The 16,798-nt window shown below is 50.8% G+C and overlaps 1 protein-coding gene across 2 annotated transcripts in view; it reads left to right on the top strand.

The window, feature by feature from the left end:
• SLC6A14 (solute carrier family 6 member 14) overlaps nucleotides 1–16,798 on the top strand; it is a 92,343-nt gene that overhangs the window by 55,617 nt on the left and 19,928 nt on the right. Inside the window, exons 2-4 of one of the 2 annotated variants that reach the window (XM_038415912.2) lie at nucleotides 5,226–5,339; nucleotides 10,559–10,727; nucleotides 16,040–16,171. In XM_038415912.2, coding sequence (XP_038271840.1) covers nucleotides 5,226–5,339; nucleotides 10,559–10,727; nucleotides 16,040–16,171 — 415 coding nt within the window. Of the gene's footprint in view, nucleotides 1–5,225; nucleotides 5,340–10,088; nucleotides 10,238–10,558; nucleotides 10,728–16,039; nucleotides 16,172–16,798 lie in introns of those variants that run through there. The other variant, XM_038415916.2, reaches the window with a different exon arrangement.

Raw genomic sequence — 16,798 nt, 5'->3', positions numbered from 1 at the left:
TCTGCAATCATGTCTGAGTCTGCCGGAATGACCTCACCCAGGAGGGCCGCAGGATGTGGCCACTTCACCCACTGTGCAGGAGTGTGGGAGGACGTCAAGGAGGTCAATGCCACTCATGGAAATCGGGGAACATGCACACGTGGCAAGGGATGGGCTGGTGGTGTGACTAAGGGACCAGGCTGGGATTGCATAGTTCGGATACTCCCATACCATCCATAGTAGTAGAGCTGGCAGGCATGTCGGCTGTTACCGTGATCACAGACTGGGTGTCAGGCTGGCACTGTTCACCAGAGAGTAGATCAGACCCCACCCCGCATGCAAATCATCTAGGCATCGGTTCCTGAGGTCAATTCCAGGCTGTGCCACAGACTCCCTGAGACTTGGCAGGTCCCTTCAGGCGAGGTGGGGAAAGGAGCAGGTAGGTGCCTAGTGACATTTTCAGATGCCCCTAAGAACCAATGTCCACTGAAACCAATAACAGTTTGGCATCTAGGAGCTTTTGAAACTCTCACTAGGTACCTCTCAGCATCTCCGGGTGCCTAAACACCTTGGAAAACTAGCCCTTAGTCTCTCTGTGTCTCCATTCCCCATCTGTAAAATGTGGATAAAATATTCCTCTGTCTTGCTGGGGTGCTGGGTGATTAGATCATAATGTTTGTGGGGTGCTTGGATTGTACCACTGCGGGCGCCATATGACATACTACTTTTTAACCAGAAGGGGAACCAACCATCATTAGCCACGCCTGACTAATCTAATTGCCTTCTATGATGAGATAACTGGCTCTGTGGTCGAGGGGAAATCAGTGAACGTGTTGTTCCTTGACTTTAGCAAAGCTTTTGACATGGTCTCCCACAGTATTCTTGCCAGCAAGTTAAAGAAGTATGGGCTGGATGAATGGACTATAAGGTGGATAGAAAGTTGGCTAGATTGTCGGGCTCAACAGGTAGTGATCAATGGCTCCATGTCTAGTTGGCAGCTGTATCAAGTGGAGTGCCCCAAGGGTTGGTCCTGGGGCTGGTTTTGTTCAATATCTTCATAAATGATCTGGAGGATGGTGTGGATTGCACCCTCAGCAAGTTTGCAGATGACACTAAACTGGGAGGAGAGGTAGATACGCCGGACGGTAGGGATAGGATACAGAGGGCCCTAGACAATTAGAGCCAAAAGAAATCTGATGAGGTTCAACAAGGACAAGTGCAGAGTCCTGCACTTAGGATGGAAGAATCCCATGCACCGCTACAGACTAGGGACCAAATGGCTCGGCAGCAGTTCTGCAGAAAAGGACCTAGGGGTTACAGTGGACGAGAAGCTGGATATGAGTCAACAGTGTGCCCTTGTTGCCAAGAAGGCCAATGGCATTTTGGGACGTATAAGTAGGAGCATTGCCAGCAGATCGAGGGACGTGATCGTTCCCCTCTATTCAACATTGGTGAGGCCTCATCTGGAGTACTGTGTCCAGTTTTGGGCCCCACACTACAAGAAGGATGTGGAAAAATTGGAAAGTGTCCAGCGGAGGGCAACAAAAGTGATTAGGGGACTGGAACACATGACTTATGAGGAGAGGCTGAGGGAACTGGGATTGTTTAGTCTGCGGAAGAGAAGAATGGGGGGGGGGATTTGATAGCTGCTTTCAACTACCTGAGAGGGGGTTCCAAAGAGGATGGATCTAGACTGTTCTCAGTGGTAGCAGATGACAGAACAAGGAGTAATTGCCTCAAATTGCAGTGGGGGAGGTTTAGGTTGGCTATTAGGAAAAACTTTTTCACTGGGAGGGTGGTGAAACACTGGAATGCGTTACCTAGGGAGGTGGTGGAATCTCCTTCCTTAGAAGTTTTTAAGGTCAGGCTTGACAAAGCCCTGGCTGGGATGAATTAGTTGGGGCTTGGTCCTGCTTTGAGCAGGGGCTTGGACTTGATGACCTCCTGAGGGCCCTTCCAACCCTGATATTCTATGATTCATCACGAGGCAGTACCAAGGGGTGTGGCTAATGTCTCATCGTTTGGGAACTTTAACTCAAGACTGGCTGTCTTTCTAAACAACATGCTCTAGTTCAAACACGTACAATTGGGACCTATAACGTTCACATTCCCTCTAGTGCAGGAAATACTGGGTGAACTTCTCTGGCCTGCATGATGCAGGAGGTCACACTAGCTGACCCTGGTGGTCCCTTCCACTCTATTAATCTGGAAGTATAGAGCGAGCGATAGTCTGCGACCTCTGAGCAGCATTAGCCTGGTGCTGTTGATGACTGATTGGATGACTCATGTTCCCTTCCTTGGGATCAGTATCGCTTTTCAAATTGAAAAGGAGTACTTGTGGCACCTTAGAGACTAACAAATTTATTAGAGCATAAGCTTTCGTGAGCTACAGCTCACTTCATCGGATGCATCCGATGCATCCGATGAAGTGAGCTGTAGCTCACGAAAACTTATGCTCTAATAAATTTGTTAGTCTCTAAGGTGCCACAAGTACTCCTTTTCTTTTTGCAAATACAGACTAACACGGCTGCTACTCTGAAACCTGTGATTATGCTTTTCAAATTGAGATTGCTGCTGCGGCCTGTCTTGCTAATGGGCACATCCAGTGATGGGGAAGCTATTGTAGAAGTATTGTGCTGAAGTAGGAACAATGGCGGTGCCAGTATTATTGTGGTCAGTCCCTCGGGTCCATGGGAGGACAGGAGTACACCTCTCTCCCCACAGACCGCTCTGGACCAGCTGACCCAGCAAGCTCTGTCCGAGGCTCTTTGCGTTTTTCGCGTGACGACGGCGACATCTCGTTCGTGACCATTCATACGCACTGAGTGCATGGACCGTGTCGTTCCCGGGGTGGAGCTGGGTATCCCGCGTGGGGGCCCCTACTCCTCTGTGCACAGTGTGGGCTGTGTTCTGCCAGGCTGCACTTAGGGCTCCTGCAGCAGCAGGATACCAGCTATGGGACTGGTTCTTACGTCTGGGCCTTTGCCGGTAGGTGTAACTGGCTACTTTGGGAGTGGGAGTGCAGTGTTCATTTTCTTTTGGAGCCCTGAAGCTTTTCCAAGGCCCTTGCATTTTGCAGAGGGGATGACATCCTGGGCTGGGTTATCCTGCAGGCTTCTGTTTGGTCATTGCCTGGTCCAGCCAACTGCCTGTACCCAAAGGCTGGGCACGTGCATGTGTTGTCACCCCTTTCCCAGAGCAGCTGTGTTCTGCTCGTGCGAGCATGCACTCTTGTCTGGCTGCTCGCATGGGGGCATAGATGTGTATGGCTTACTCCCATTTCTCAGCCATGTCTGTTGGCATGGAGGCAGCTCGTGTCTTTCTGCATTCACTCTGTGTTGGTTGCCAAATGCCTATTGTTCCTCCGGATTACATAGTCCTCATCTGGATTCCCTCCCGTGGTGCGCATAGCCTTGGAATGGCTCCTTCCACCTGCCTCTGGGTAAAGGCTATGCCAGATCTGTCACTCCTAACATAAGAAAGGCCAGACTGGGTCAGACCAAAGGTCTATCCAGCCCAGTATCCTGTCTACCGACATTGGCCAATGCCAAGTGCCCCAGAGGGAGCGAAGCTAACAGGTGATGATCTAGTGATCTCTCTCCTGCCATCAATCTCCACCCTCTGACAAACAGAGGCTAGAGACATCATTCCTTCCCATCCTGGCTAATAGCCATTAATGGTCTTAACCTCCATGAATGTATCCAGTTCTCTTTTAAACCCTGTTATAGTCCTAACCTTCACAACCTCCTCAGGCAAGGAGTTCCACAAGTTGACTGTGCACTGAGTGAAGAAGAACTTCCTCAGGTCTCCTTTAGGTTCTACCCACTGGCAGTAGCAGATGCAGAGCCCTGCCTTGCTCAGCTGCACCTCATTTTGTCTCGTCCTCTTGTGGGAAATGCATATTTGGTCACAGTGTTGTGTGCGTTGAGTGCATTGGGTATGTGTTGGTGTCCCAGGTGACACACAGCTTCGTACTGGAGAGGAAGCAGTTGAGTTTGTCTCGCCAGTTTCTTTAACACACATTGAATGTGTGTGTCTCCCACTCCTGCAGATGTGCTGGTGTTAAAGAACAGCCACACTGAACTCCCAGTGAAATCGCTCAGGTATCTAAAAGGAGAATTTGAACTTTGATGTACTTAGTAAACTTTCTGTGTCAAATAGCCTATGAGTATAAAACCGCCAACAGCTGCCCGTGGATCTGATTGTTGCCATCCCAGAAAAAAAGCTACTAATGCTTTATTTTTATTTTTTTTTCTATTAGCGGGATGGTTGTAATGGAATTTATAGTAATTTAGGGTGATTTAGAGCACAAGTCTCATTGATTGTCAATGGGACTTGTGCCCCGACTCACTTAGGTGCTTTTGAAAACCCCACTTTGTGCAGGTGGGGTCAAGCTGCTCGTTACCATTGTGTTGCTGGATCAGGAATTCCACTGGTAACTGGCTTAGCAATCAACAGGGGTAATTATTACACTGTAATGAAGTCAATGGTTAGCTCAAGTGTGCGGGAAAATCCGCCCCCCCCCACCCTTAATGTTGGAGGAGTCAGACTATAGGAAATTCAAATCAAACAGCTGTGCCTTTCAGCAATGTATCTTATCACAAGGTAGAACAAAGCCACTCGCCTGGAAGCTCTCCTTCGATAGGTCCTGCAATTTATTTGTTCTAAGTACTGATTTTTTTAAATACTGGAAGTGCATAAAAATGAACAGTCAAGTGTCAGGAAGAGAATGCGCCCCAGGTGTGGTACATTAAGTGTCACTGTACTTTAGTTGTCTCTAGTTACATGGAAAGAAAATACCGCAGTAAGTGACTTCACAACATTACAACATGCACTTCATCTTAATGAGAAGGGAGAGGTTGCAGCTAACAGGTTGGGTTTTTTTTTTTCTAGTTTCATTTCAAGCTAAGCACATCCCCAGGAACAGGAGCTGTCTTCTAAATCACTAAACTGTAGTTCTGACGAAAACTCGGCACTACTATAACGTTGTTCAAACAAACAGGTTTCATCCTGGCTGTGAAGCACTGATGACTTGGACTATGCAAATGGTCAAGAAATCGCCCGTAAGCCAGGCCAACTCACCCTGTTTCATAGGTAATTTCACACTCACAGCTCGGAATCCAGTTTGTCAAAAGATCCACTAACGTTCATGTTAGAGCCCAACAAACGTGGTGCCAAGTCTGAGAGAATCTGGGCTGAAGTATGGGTTTCTCTAGCACATAGGTGAGATTTGCATTTTCTTTCAGGCTGAGTTTGTTCAAACTCGGAATTCAGAGGGAAGATGGAAGCCCAAAGAAATGCCTTCACCAAAGCCAGTGTGTCACGCAGCCCGACAACTCTGGTTGCATCTCTTTCAGCAGGTACTGTAGACTGGCGTTCTTCCAGCAAGCTAACACACATGCCTCACAGGGATCCTACTTCACAGGATGATCCAACAGAACCCAATACAATCCTGTTACCTTTCACACACTATCCTCCCCCCTCCCCCCCAATGTACCAAATACGCTTTGACGAATGGCTGGATTGTGCCCTGCTTGCTTGTGCCACGCAGCTCCTCACTCCATAAGGAGCCACACAGACCTGTGAAGAAGGGTGCTGCTCATGGTGAATATGGGTGGCATAAACTGGCACTGCAAAAGAGAATGGGCCATGCAGTTGGGTCAGTAGTTGGAAATGGAAGCAATGAAGCCATCAGTCAGTCCTCACCCGAGTCCCCTTGCCAGTGACTTGGGTTCTTTCCTGCAGGAAGTGTGGAGGTGCTTTGGCCAGTTTGCTATTTCTTGTCCAGAGAGGGCTCGTTGTGAAATCCGCACTCACCACAAGTAAAGCGAGAGCCCTTTCCCATTCATTGCCCCTCGGATTCCTGGCATACAGGTGACTCTGCTTTTATGGTCCGTTCTCTAGCACGATTGATAAGTGATGCCCACCTAGCCCTCTCGGAAAAGGTCACACCCCACCATGCCTCTCTGGCTGGTGACTCCCTCAGTGAGGAAATTACAAAGGGCTCCTAGGAAAGTTAATTTAGGCATTGGAATTTCTGGTCAATGGTTTGGGAGCACGAAGAGCAGAGGCAGCAAGCCGGCAGGTTAGGTGGATGTGGTGTGGATGTGTGTGTGTGGGGGGTAGTTAGGAGGATGGAGGTGCAGGAGGGAGGAGGATGGAGGTGCAGGGGGGGAGGGTAGTTAGGAGGATGGATGTGTCGGGTGAAGGGTAATTAGGAGGATGGATTGCAGGGGGGAAGGGGGATGTGTGAGGTGGGGGTAGTTAGCAGGATGGATATGCAGGGGGAGGATGGATGGGTCGGGTGGGGGGTAGTTGGGAGGATGGATGTGTCGGGGGGAGGGTGGATGTGCTGGGGAAGGGGGTAGTTAGGAGATGGATGTGCAGGAGGGAGGAGGATGGATGTGTCGGGCAGCGGGTAGTTAGGAGGATGGATGTATTGAGTGGGGGTAGTTCGGAGGATGGATGTGTCGGGTGAGGGGTAATTAGGAGAATGGATGTGCGGGGGGAGGATGGATTGCAGGTAGGAGGATCTATGTGGGGTGGTGTCTGGGGGTAGGTAGGTACATAGGTAGGAGGATGGATTTGCAGGTGGGGAGGATGTGTGGGGGATGGCAAGCAAGTAGGTGGGAAGATGGATGTTTTGGGAGGAGGATGGATGTGTCAAGTGGGGGCGTAGTTAGGAGGATGGATGTATCGGATGGGGGTAGTTAGGAGGATGGATGTGCAGGGTGGATGTTGAATTTTCTTGGTGTTTGGTTTAAAATATTCTCCTGTGAAAACTGAAACTCAGTCACTGTAAGGTTGTGTTTAAGACCCTTCTGGAAAGTAAGTAGCCTTTAAACAGAAGTGAAACTCATGCAGTGTTGCCAACTCTGATGATTTTGTCATGAGTCTCATGATAATTATTGTTTTCCTTAAAGCCCCAGCTCCTGGAGTCGCATCATCTGTGATTGTTTCAGCCTTCATTCTTAAAGAAAAATGAAGTTTCTAGCCCTTATGGCTGTGGAGAAAGCTTCAAAATGTGACCCCAGTGCGCCCTAAAGGCTCAAAAAGCAGAATGTAAATAAAAAGAACCCCAAATCTATTATTTGTACATAATCACATGATTTTAGAGCCAGTCTCATGATTTTTGGTGCGCCTGAGTCATGATTTTTGAACAGTGGGGGTTGGCAATACTATGAGAGTGACTTGAAAGTGTCAGGTTTCAGAGTAGCAGCTGTGTTAGTCTGTATTCGCAAAAAGAAAAGGAGGACTTGTGGCACCTTAGAGACTAACAAATTTATTAGAGCATAAGCTTTTGAGATGCATTGGATGCAAGTGAACTGTAGCTCACGAAAGCTTATGCTCTAATAAATTTGTTAGTCTCTAAGGTGCCACAAGTCCTCCTGTTCTTTTTGAAAGTGTCAGTTTCACTCCTCTTTAAAGTCAGTTTCTAGTGTGTTGGTTGTAGTGAGGTAACACTCCCCAGCCAGGTGCAGTATAAAATAAATGCAGGGGGCCTTCCCTAGTTGGATGTTTCAAAAAGTTTAAGGATCTATTCAAAGCTTGAGAATTGCAAACAAGTGACAGAAAGTCATCTAGCTTTTTCTACAATTGTTCCAAGAGTTGTATTCAGCGTTAATGACAAAGTGAGATGATACATTAACATTGTTAAACCTAACCAGTGTCCCTTACGTGGATTGACATAAGATGTCAGAACAGGTTAGGATTAGAGTCGCGTGGGTCTAATATTTATTTCATTTTCTTTTTTTATATAGGAATTAGAAATTATTTGACAAGAGCACCCAAGTTGTTGTTTGCAAAAAAACAAAGACCCCTGCCCCAAAACAAACAAAAATAACCCCAAGAGTTATCAGGTGCCCAAGTAGTCTCTGGAATCATGGTTAAAGCTGTAACCCCCCATCTGAAATGGTGCCAATAGGTGGGTAGGAGGATGTGTGTGTAGTGAGGGGTAGGCAGGTGGGGGGATTAGTGGGGAGGTGTCTGGTAGGAGGGAGGATGTGTGGCAGGGGGAGGATGATTGTGGGGGGGCTGGATGTGCGGGGGGTGGGGGAGATGGCAGGAGGATGTGCTGGGGGGACGGATAGATGTGCGGAGGGCTGGCAGGTAGGAGGATGCGTGTGTGTGGGGACTGGATGGATGTACGGGGGTCTGGCAGGTGGGAGGATGTGCGGGGGGGCGGGGCGGGGCTGGATGTACGGGGGAGGATGACAGGTGGGAGGATGTGGGGGGGGCTGGATCGGGGGGCTGGCAGGTGGGAGGATGTGCGGGGGGGGCGGGGCGGCGCTGGATGTACGGGGGAGGATGACAGGTGGGAGGATGTGGGGGGGCTGGATGTACGGGGGAGGCTGGATCGGGGGGCTGGCAGGTGGGAGGATGTGGGGGGCCGGATGTGGGAGGATGTGCGGGGGGGGGCTGGATGTACGGGGGAGGCTGGCAGGTGGGAGGATGTGGGGGCCGGATAGGGGGGCTGGCAGGTGGGAGGATGTGCGGGGGGGGGCGGGGCGGGGCTGGATGTACAGGGGAGGCTGGCAGGTGGGAGGATGTGGGGGGCTGGCAGGTGGGAGGATGTGCGGGGGGGCTGGATGTACGGGGGAGGCTGGCAGGTAGGAGGATGTGGGGGGGCGGATGGGGGGACTGGCAGGTGGGAGGATGTGCGGGGGGGCGGGGCGGGGCTGGATGCGCGGGGGAGGCTGGATGGGGGGGCTGGCACGTAGGAGGATGTGGGGGGTACCGGATGGGGGGGCTGGCAGGTGGGAGGATGTGCGGGGGGGCGGGGCTGGATGTACGAGGGAGGCTGACAGGTGGGAGGATGTGCGGGGGGGCTGGATGTACGGGGGAGGCTGGATCGGGGGGCTGGCAGGTGGGAGGATGTGGGGGGCCGGATGTGGGAGGATGTGCGGGGGGGGCTGGATGTACGGGGGAGGCTGGCAGGTGGGAGGATGTGGGGGCCGGATAGGGGGGCTGGCAGGTGGGAGGATGTGCGGGGGGGGCGGGGCGGGGCTGGATGTACGGGGGAGGCTGGCAGGTGGGAGGATGTGGGGGGCTGGCAGGTGGGAGGATGTGCGGGGGGGCTGGATGTACGGGGGAGGCTGGCAGGTAGGAGGATGTGGGGGGGCGGATGGGGGGACTGGCAGGTGGGAGGATGTGCGGGGGGGGCGGGGCGGGGCTGGATGCGCGGGGGAGGCTGGATGGGGGGGCTGGCACGTAGGAGGAAGTGGGGGGTACCGGATGGGGGGGCTGGCAGGTGGGAGGATGTGCGGGGGGGCGGGGCTGGATGTACGAGGGAGGCTGACAGGTGGGAGGATGTGCGGGGGGGCTGGATGTACGGGGGAGGCTGGATCGGGGGGCTGGCAGGTGGGAGGATGTGGGGGGCCGGATGTGGGAGGATGTGCGGGGGGGGGCTGGATGTACGGGGGAGGCTGGCAGGTGGGAGGATGTGGGGGCCGGATAGGGGGGCTGGCAGGTGGGAGGATGTGTGGGGGGGGCGGGGCGGGGCTGGATGTACGGGGGAGGCTGGCAGGTGGGAGGATGTGGGGGGCTGGCAGGTGGGAGGATGTGCGGGGGGGCTGGATGTACGGGGGAGGCTGGCAGGTAGGAGGATGTGGGGGGGGCGGATGGGGGGACTGGCAGGTGGGAGGATGTGCGGGGGGGCGGGGCGGGGCTGGATGCGCGGGGGAGGCTGGATGGGGGGGCTGGCACGTAGGAGGATGTGGGGGGCCGGATAGGGGGGCTGACAGGTGGGAGGATGTGGGGGGGGCTGGATCGGGGAGGCTGGCAGGTGGGAGGATATGGGGGGGCCGGACGGGGGGCTGGCAGGTGGGAGGATGTGGGGGGGCTGGATCGGGGGGGCTGGCAGGTGGGAGGATGTGCGGGGGGGCGGGGCTGGATGTATGGGGGAGGCTGACAGGTGGGGGGGCCGGATGGGGGGCTGGCAGGTGGGAGGATGGGGGGGCTGGATCGGGGGGCTGGCAGGTGGGAGGATGTGGGGGGAGGCGCAGATGGATGATTAGCCGGGGGGGGGGGGCTGGCAGGTGATTTACCTGCCGTAGACACGGCCCCGGGAGGTGCCCAACCTGCCGCGGCTCCGCCCGGGTCCCGCCGCGCTCGTCACGGCCGGGCAGCCCCACGGGGGCGGGGGGCGGATAAAGGGCCCGGCCCCGCGGCCGCCGCTCACTCGGGCAGGGGAGCGCAGGGAGCCGGGCTCATGGGGAGACTGACACCGCCCGCCTGCCTCTGCTGCGGGAGAAAGAAGGTGGGGCCCCCGGGCAGGTGCGGCGCGGCGCGGGGGTCCCCGGGCAGGTGCGGCGCGGGGGGGGCGCGGGGGGCCCCCGGGCAGGTGCGGCGCGGGGGGCCGGGACCTCTAGGCAGCAGCCCCGAGCCACCCAGCGGGTCCGGGGAGCAGGGTGTCCCCCCAAAAGCCCGGCTGCCGCCCGGGGCCGGGGCTCCGTCTCTCCCCCCCCGCCGGGCGCCACGCTCCGGGTCCGAGTCTCCGGCGCCCGGCGGGAGCCGCGGGGGCCCCGGGCGCGGGTGATCAGACTGTCCCCGGGCCACGACGGCCCCTCTCGCCCCGCAGGACTTCACGCTGTCGAAGGGGAAAGAGGCCCCCGCGGGGCAGAGCGACGAGAACTCGGAGCGCGGTAACTGGTCGAGCAAGACGGACTATCTGCTCTCCATGGTGGGCTACGCCGTGGGGCTGGGGAACGTGTGGCGGTTCCCGTACCTGACCTACCAGAACGGAGGGGGTAAGTTTGGCCCCGTCTGTGCAGGGCGCTCCGCGCCTCAGCGAAGGCAGCGGCGTCCCCTCTGGTGCCCCGCCGGGCAGCGACGCGGAATTCATGGGATCCCCCTTTGGTTCTCGTGCAACACATCGGCTGTCCCCAAGCCCCGGCCTTCAGCAGAGCGTCCTTGCTCCTGTCGGACGCCGTGTGCTGGGCAAAAAGAACAGGCGGACTTGTGGCACCTTAGAGGCGAACACATTTGTTTGAGCACAAGCTTTCCTGGGCTACAGCTCGCGGCGCCCCATGCCTAGTCTCAAACCCGAATCTCCCATCCAAACATCCCCGAGCTTTTGGAGAAGTTGGGATTCCCATTTGAAGGGATGTTGTAGCTGGCACCAGCCTTTATAATCGGCTAAACCAAAACCCGAACCCTGGGAAAGGTGGGGTGGGCCCATCTCGAGTTAGCAGTGGATCAGGATACTAGGAATGGACGGGAAATGTGAAGTATCTGTTCCAAACTCTTCCCTATCAGGAAAGTAACTGAAATACTTCTCTGATGGATTATATCTACTAAGGGACAACCCATCCTAAATGCTCAATTATTCAGGGACAATCTACACTCATTTCTATAGTTGCTGTCTACAACCAACTCTCTCCCTAACTTTTCATGAGTGATGTACCTGAGTATTTGGATTCTAATATTTACATTTAATAGACACAGTTTATCAAAATTTGGGTTATTGCAGATCATGTAGTATACGTATCTTATGAGTTTTTAAACAAACTTTGTATTTGTGGATAAACTAAGCACTGTACCGGGGTGGGCAAACTTTTTCACCCAAGGGCCACATCTGGGTATGGGAATTGTATGGTAGGCCACAAATGCTCATGAAATTGGGGGTTGGAATGCGGGGGGGGGGGTGAAGGCTCTGGGCTGGGGCCAGAAATGGGGAGTTCAGGATGCAGGAAAGGGCTCCAGGTTGGGGCAGGGGGTTGGGGTTTGGGGTGGGTGAAGGATCTAGCTGGGGGGGTGGGCTCTGGGTGGGGCTGGGAATGAGGGGTGCAGGAGGCTGCTCTGGGCTGGGGCCAAGGGGTTCACAGGGCAGAAAGGGGGATCAGGGCTGGGGCAGGTGATTGGGGCACGGGAGGGGGTCAGGGGTGCAGGCTCCGGGTGGCACTTACCTCAAGCAGCGGCATGTCCCCCCTATGGCTCCTAAGCAGAGGCACGGCCAGGCAGCTCTGCACGCTGCCCTGTCTGGAGGCGCTGCTCCTGCAGCTCCCACTGGCTGCAGTTCTCGGCCAGTGGGAGCTGTGGGGATGGCACTTGGGGCTGGGGCAGCATGTGGAGCCCCATGGCTGCCTCTGCACGTAGGAGCTGGAGGGAGAGCATGCTGCTGCTTCTGGGAGCCACACAGAGTGGGGCAAGCCCCGGAGCCCACTCCGTAGTGGGAGCTCAAGAGCCAGACTAAAACTCCTGGACGGCTGTAGTTTGCCCACCCCTGCACTATGCCCAGATACACAGACACTTTTCTCAACCTGTGTATTATATAATTTTAACATTAGCTTTAATAAAATTTTAAACCTATTTAGCACTTAATTAGCAACCATCTGAGGCTCTCCAAACCAGGAGAATAAGATAAGCACCCCCATCAGACAGATGGGAAAACGAGGTACAGAGAGGCTGTAACTGGTTCAGACTTATTCAATGAGCCCGTGGCAGAACCCAAACCAGAATCCAGGTCTCCTGACTCCCATCCCACACTCTGTGGACCTAATCTACTGCCAGGGATGGGTAACCAAGCAGACAGCAAATATTCTCAGCATTTGGTAATTCCTGAGGCCTCAATCCAGCAAAGTACTTAAGGGGGCCTGTAACCTGAGCCCTGCCACCTGGGCCTGAAACTCTTGGGCTTTGGCCCTGAGCAGTGGGGCCATGTGTGAAAAGATTCAAGTTAGTTTGAATGCTCATGTGCTTCTACATCTACCTAAGTGCTTTGGGGCCTTGAGACACCCCTGCTTCACTATTGTCAGTGCAATGGGACTAGTCATTTGAGAAAGGGTTACTCATGTGAGTAAGAGTTGCAGGACAGGCTTTAAAGCTGAAATTATTAGACTGAAGTACACAGAGAAAAGCAATTGTGATGTGACCTGAAATAAATGACAACTTTTTGTGATTGTAGAAACAACTAGTTAGAGCAACGATTCTGAAACTATGGGTCTCTCAAACTGTGGGTCAGGACCCCAAAGTGGGTTGGGACCCTGTTTTAATGGGATCACCAGGGCTGGCTTAGTCTTACTGGAGCCCAGGGCTGAAGCCTGAACCCCACTGCTCAGGGCCAAAGCCCAAGAGTTTCAGGCCCAGGTGGCAGGGCTCAGGTTACAGGCCCCTTGTCTGAGGCTGAAGCCCCTGGGCTTTAGCTTTGACTATCCCCTCCCACCCCCCCATCCAGGGCAGTGTGTGGGGGGATTCGTTCCCCCCTCCTGGGGTCGTGTAATAATTTTTGTTCTCAGAAGGGGTCACAGTGCAGTGAAGTTTGAGAACCCCTAACTTAGAGCCTGTTCTGTTTGTTGCTAATGGCTGTTTCTGGTGTAAATGTTGAAGGTTATCTATATTTACACTTATCTATATTTCACAATGCTGCACTCCAGTCAGAAACTGTCCCACACTAAATGATGCTCAATGCCTATTTATTTAAAAGGGTCTATTTTCAAGTGACATCCCCGTTTTTACTTGGATTAAAAATAGTTTACCCCAAACAAAGACTAAAAATAAAGGCCTCTAATCTATTCACCAGAAGGTTACATTCCATGGGTGCCTTGGCAGCTCCTTCACAGAACCATGTGGCTGGCTTTACCTGACAAATCTCTGGTGAATCACTTGGCTGAATGCAGAGGCAGGATAGACAAACTTTGGCCTGTCCTGTGATTTATGGAGGTCAGAGATTCTATTTCAGGTGGGAAAAGCAGGTGTTTAAGCTAAAGGTCTTAGGGCCAAGTCCAGCTCCCATTTAAGGTCAATGGGTGTTGTAGTGTAAGTGCAACACAGCCCGAGTATGTAATTTTACATACCTACATTTGAGATATAGAGATATGGAATACATAGTGGCATTCTTGGCATACATCTTTTATTGGCATGTGTTTAGCCTGGTTGCATTACTCATGAGTGATGAAGGAGAATTCTAATCCAAAATGAATGCTAATTAAATCAGTTTATCACACTGCACCATTATTTATTTTTGTATATAGAACAAAACAGTTATTTGAGGAATATTTTAGAATTTAAAAATATTTCATTGGGACTATTTTTTGTATCCTTCTGCCTGTAAGGCAAGGTGCCTTCAGCAAGGCATGTATGCATTTGCTTAACTTTAAACATGAGAAGTTTGCTTGAATTCAGTGGGGTTACATGCTTAAGGTTAAGCATGTGCATAAATATCTTGCCAAACTGGGTCCCTAGTTTATCTTAAACCCCTCTGTGGGCGAAAAGAAAAAATAGATGAACAGCTGCACATGCATGAATATAAGATCACTTACTGGGTGCTGATTCTCTCTCTCACTTATACACTACAGCAAATATGAAATGCTGGTCCTTCTCATAGTACAAAAGATCTCAGTAATGAGGGGTGCTGGAACAATTTGTACAGTGCGGGTGCTGAGAGCCATTGAACTAAACTTTAAACCCTGTATATGATGGAAAGCACCTCAAGCCAGGGGATGCGGCAGTACCCCCAACACCCCTATTTCCAGCACCTATGTCCCTGACCCCAGTTTAATGTGGAATTTAGGAAAGCATTCACGCAAATGACCAGCTGAGGCTCGGTATCAGAAAGGGGTCAGCCAACCATATGAAATAATTACTAACATTTCCATGTTCTAGCCATTCTAACAGGGAGTTGCAAATCACCACTAAGTACAAAGAAGAAACAGTTAATTTCTGTTTTAAATTAAAAAACATAAGCTACCGTAGAATACAAAGAAAATCAAGAGTATACATAGCCAAATATCGTCTCTGTCTTCCTGAGAGCAGTATGTGTTGGACAGGTTTTTTATCCTTATTTTCACAAAAGAAAAGTTGTGCCATAAAAATTCGTCAGTTCTAAGTTCCAGAGCCTAGCAGGCTGGCTCAGTGCTTTGTGCCTGTGGCAGTATAAAACGATGCATTCTGAGGCATCGATGAAGAGGAGAAGCAGCTAGTGGTATTGTTCAGGGTCTAAAATTAGTGTTAGATTTGTTTTGAATTACTGTTATTTATATATTATGGACCTGACTGAGCTATTTTTACTCATATGGGTAGTATCTGATTCATGCTGAGCAGACCCAGGTAAGTAAGTACAGACAGCAGACTCTAATCATCAGTATTTATACAGCACTATACATTTGCTTGGCACCTATAGAAATAAAAAAGAGATGAGGTCAGTTTTTTGATAATTCAACCTTTCTATGTGTGTGTGCAAATCCAAGGTGCAAATAACTGTGGATGCAGTTGTGTGCCTACATTGATTTGCAGGTAAAACTGATGTAATGTGGAAGTCTAAGTACCTGATTTGTGAGTGCAATGTGGTGCATCTTTTATTTTGCTTAAATGATTAAGATTAAAATAATTTTTATTAATATTTGGTTTTGTAAAATGTTTATTTTTAAATTACAAAATCTAAATCTTGGGCTGAACTATGTTCCAGTGTTCCTGTAAGCAATTACTGAAAGTAAAAAGCAGGTGGGGGAAACTAGATAATTTTAAAACTTTCATATATATGTTATGCAAGTACATCTATTCCCTTTTATTCAAAATATTAAGGGCCCACCATTTTAGCCCTGAGGTGAGGCTTTCGTACTGTCTTGAATCTTAGACTTTTAAATAAGTTATTCAGAGATAGAGCCACTTCAGCATCTTTCTGACCTACTGATGTTTTCCTGTGAAACATATTTTCAGTTGTGGTTATAGGCACAATTCATAGTCATGCCTGAAGGTATATCTGGGATCTATGTGACACAAGCAAACATCTCTGGATAGACAATAGTGCATCCTGTTGTTGGTAAGAATCTATCATTGTGAAAGAAAGAAAAATACATGAGAACTTTATTTTACAAAACAGCCGTGCTTATGTTACTAAAGTTACCTTTAATGGAACTTGGATCAGACCTCCAATGAGTAATTATCCCTTTCCTCTGCAAATACTATTTGATTTTATGGAACACAGTCCTTTTTTTTAAAAAAAAAAAAAAAGCAATCTGTACATCCTGTACAAAATAAAAACCACTTTGGTATATTTGCATATATGGCTATACCTGCACAATTCTACTCCTTTTTGTATAACAGGTTTTTCTATTTTCCCCAGGTGCCTTTCTAATACCCTACACAACTATGCTGGCGTTAGCTGGTTTACCTTTATTTTTTTTGGAATGTTCCTTGGGGCAGTTTGCCAGTTTGGGGCCAGTTTCTGTGTGGAGAATATTACCAATTTTACAAGGTCAGTGACACTAGTTTCTTATGTATAGATCTTCTTATGTTGCTGCTAATAGTCAAAAGTGGACTAATAATTTCCCCATAATGCTTCTGGCTAGTGTCATAAATTAGACTCTAGAGTACTGTACATGGTGTGTCATGCCATTTCATGGATGGCCAAACTAAAAGGGCTTGTATGTACTGTAGGAGAGGAAATTGAATTCATGGCACTATATGTGATACATCAGAAGCAGCAATTTTCCATAGTGCCAATGTAACTTTATTGTTTTTCATTTACTGTCTGTCTTCTCACTCTATATGCTAAATAGGGGTCTGCATGGGACATGCAAATCCTGCATTTAGCTGCTCATATTGGCACCTGCACATGTGCAGAACCATTTTACGCACCTATGCACCTGGGCCTCTATTCCAGCAGTATGGTCTGTGGAGCACTGAGCCTGTTGCAATCAGAGACATCCCGCACCTGTGGGAATCAGGATCATGGGGCAAATTCTGCCCCATTTGCATCCATTCTTCTCCAACAAGGATGGACATGAACAAGGGCATCCTTGGGCCTGCATGCCCTCCTCACCACCCAGCTGCATTAAGATAGAAAAGGAATTTACATTTTTAATCATATTAAGAGCTTTAT

Source organism: Dermochelys coriacea, chromosome 9, assembly GCF_009764565.3.
Source record: "Dermochelys coriacea isolate rDerCor1 chromosome 9, rDerCor1.pri.v4, whole genome shotgun sequence".
Taxonomy (NCBI): Eukaryota; Metazoa; Chordata; order Testudines; family Dermochelyidae; genus Dermochelys; species Dermochelys coriacea.
The sequence above is the reverse complement of the archived record's forward strand: the minus strand, read 5'-3'. Positions and strand labels throughout refer to the sequence as shown.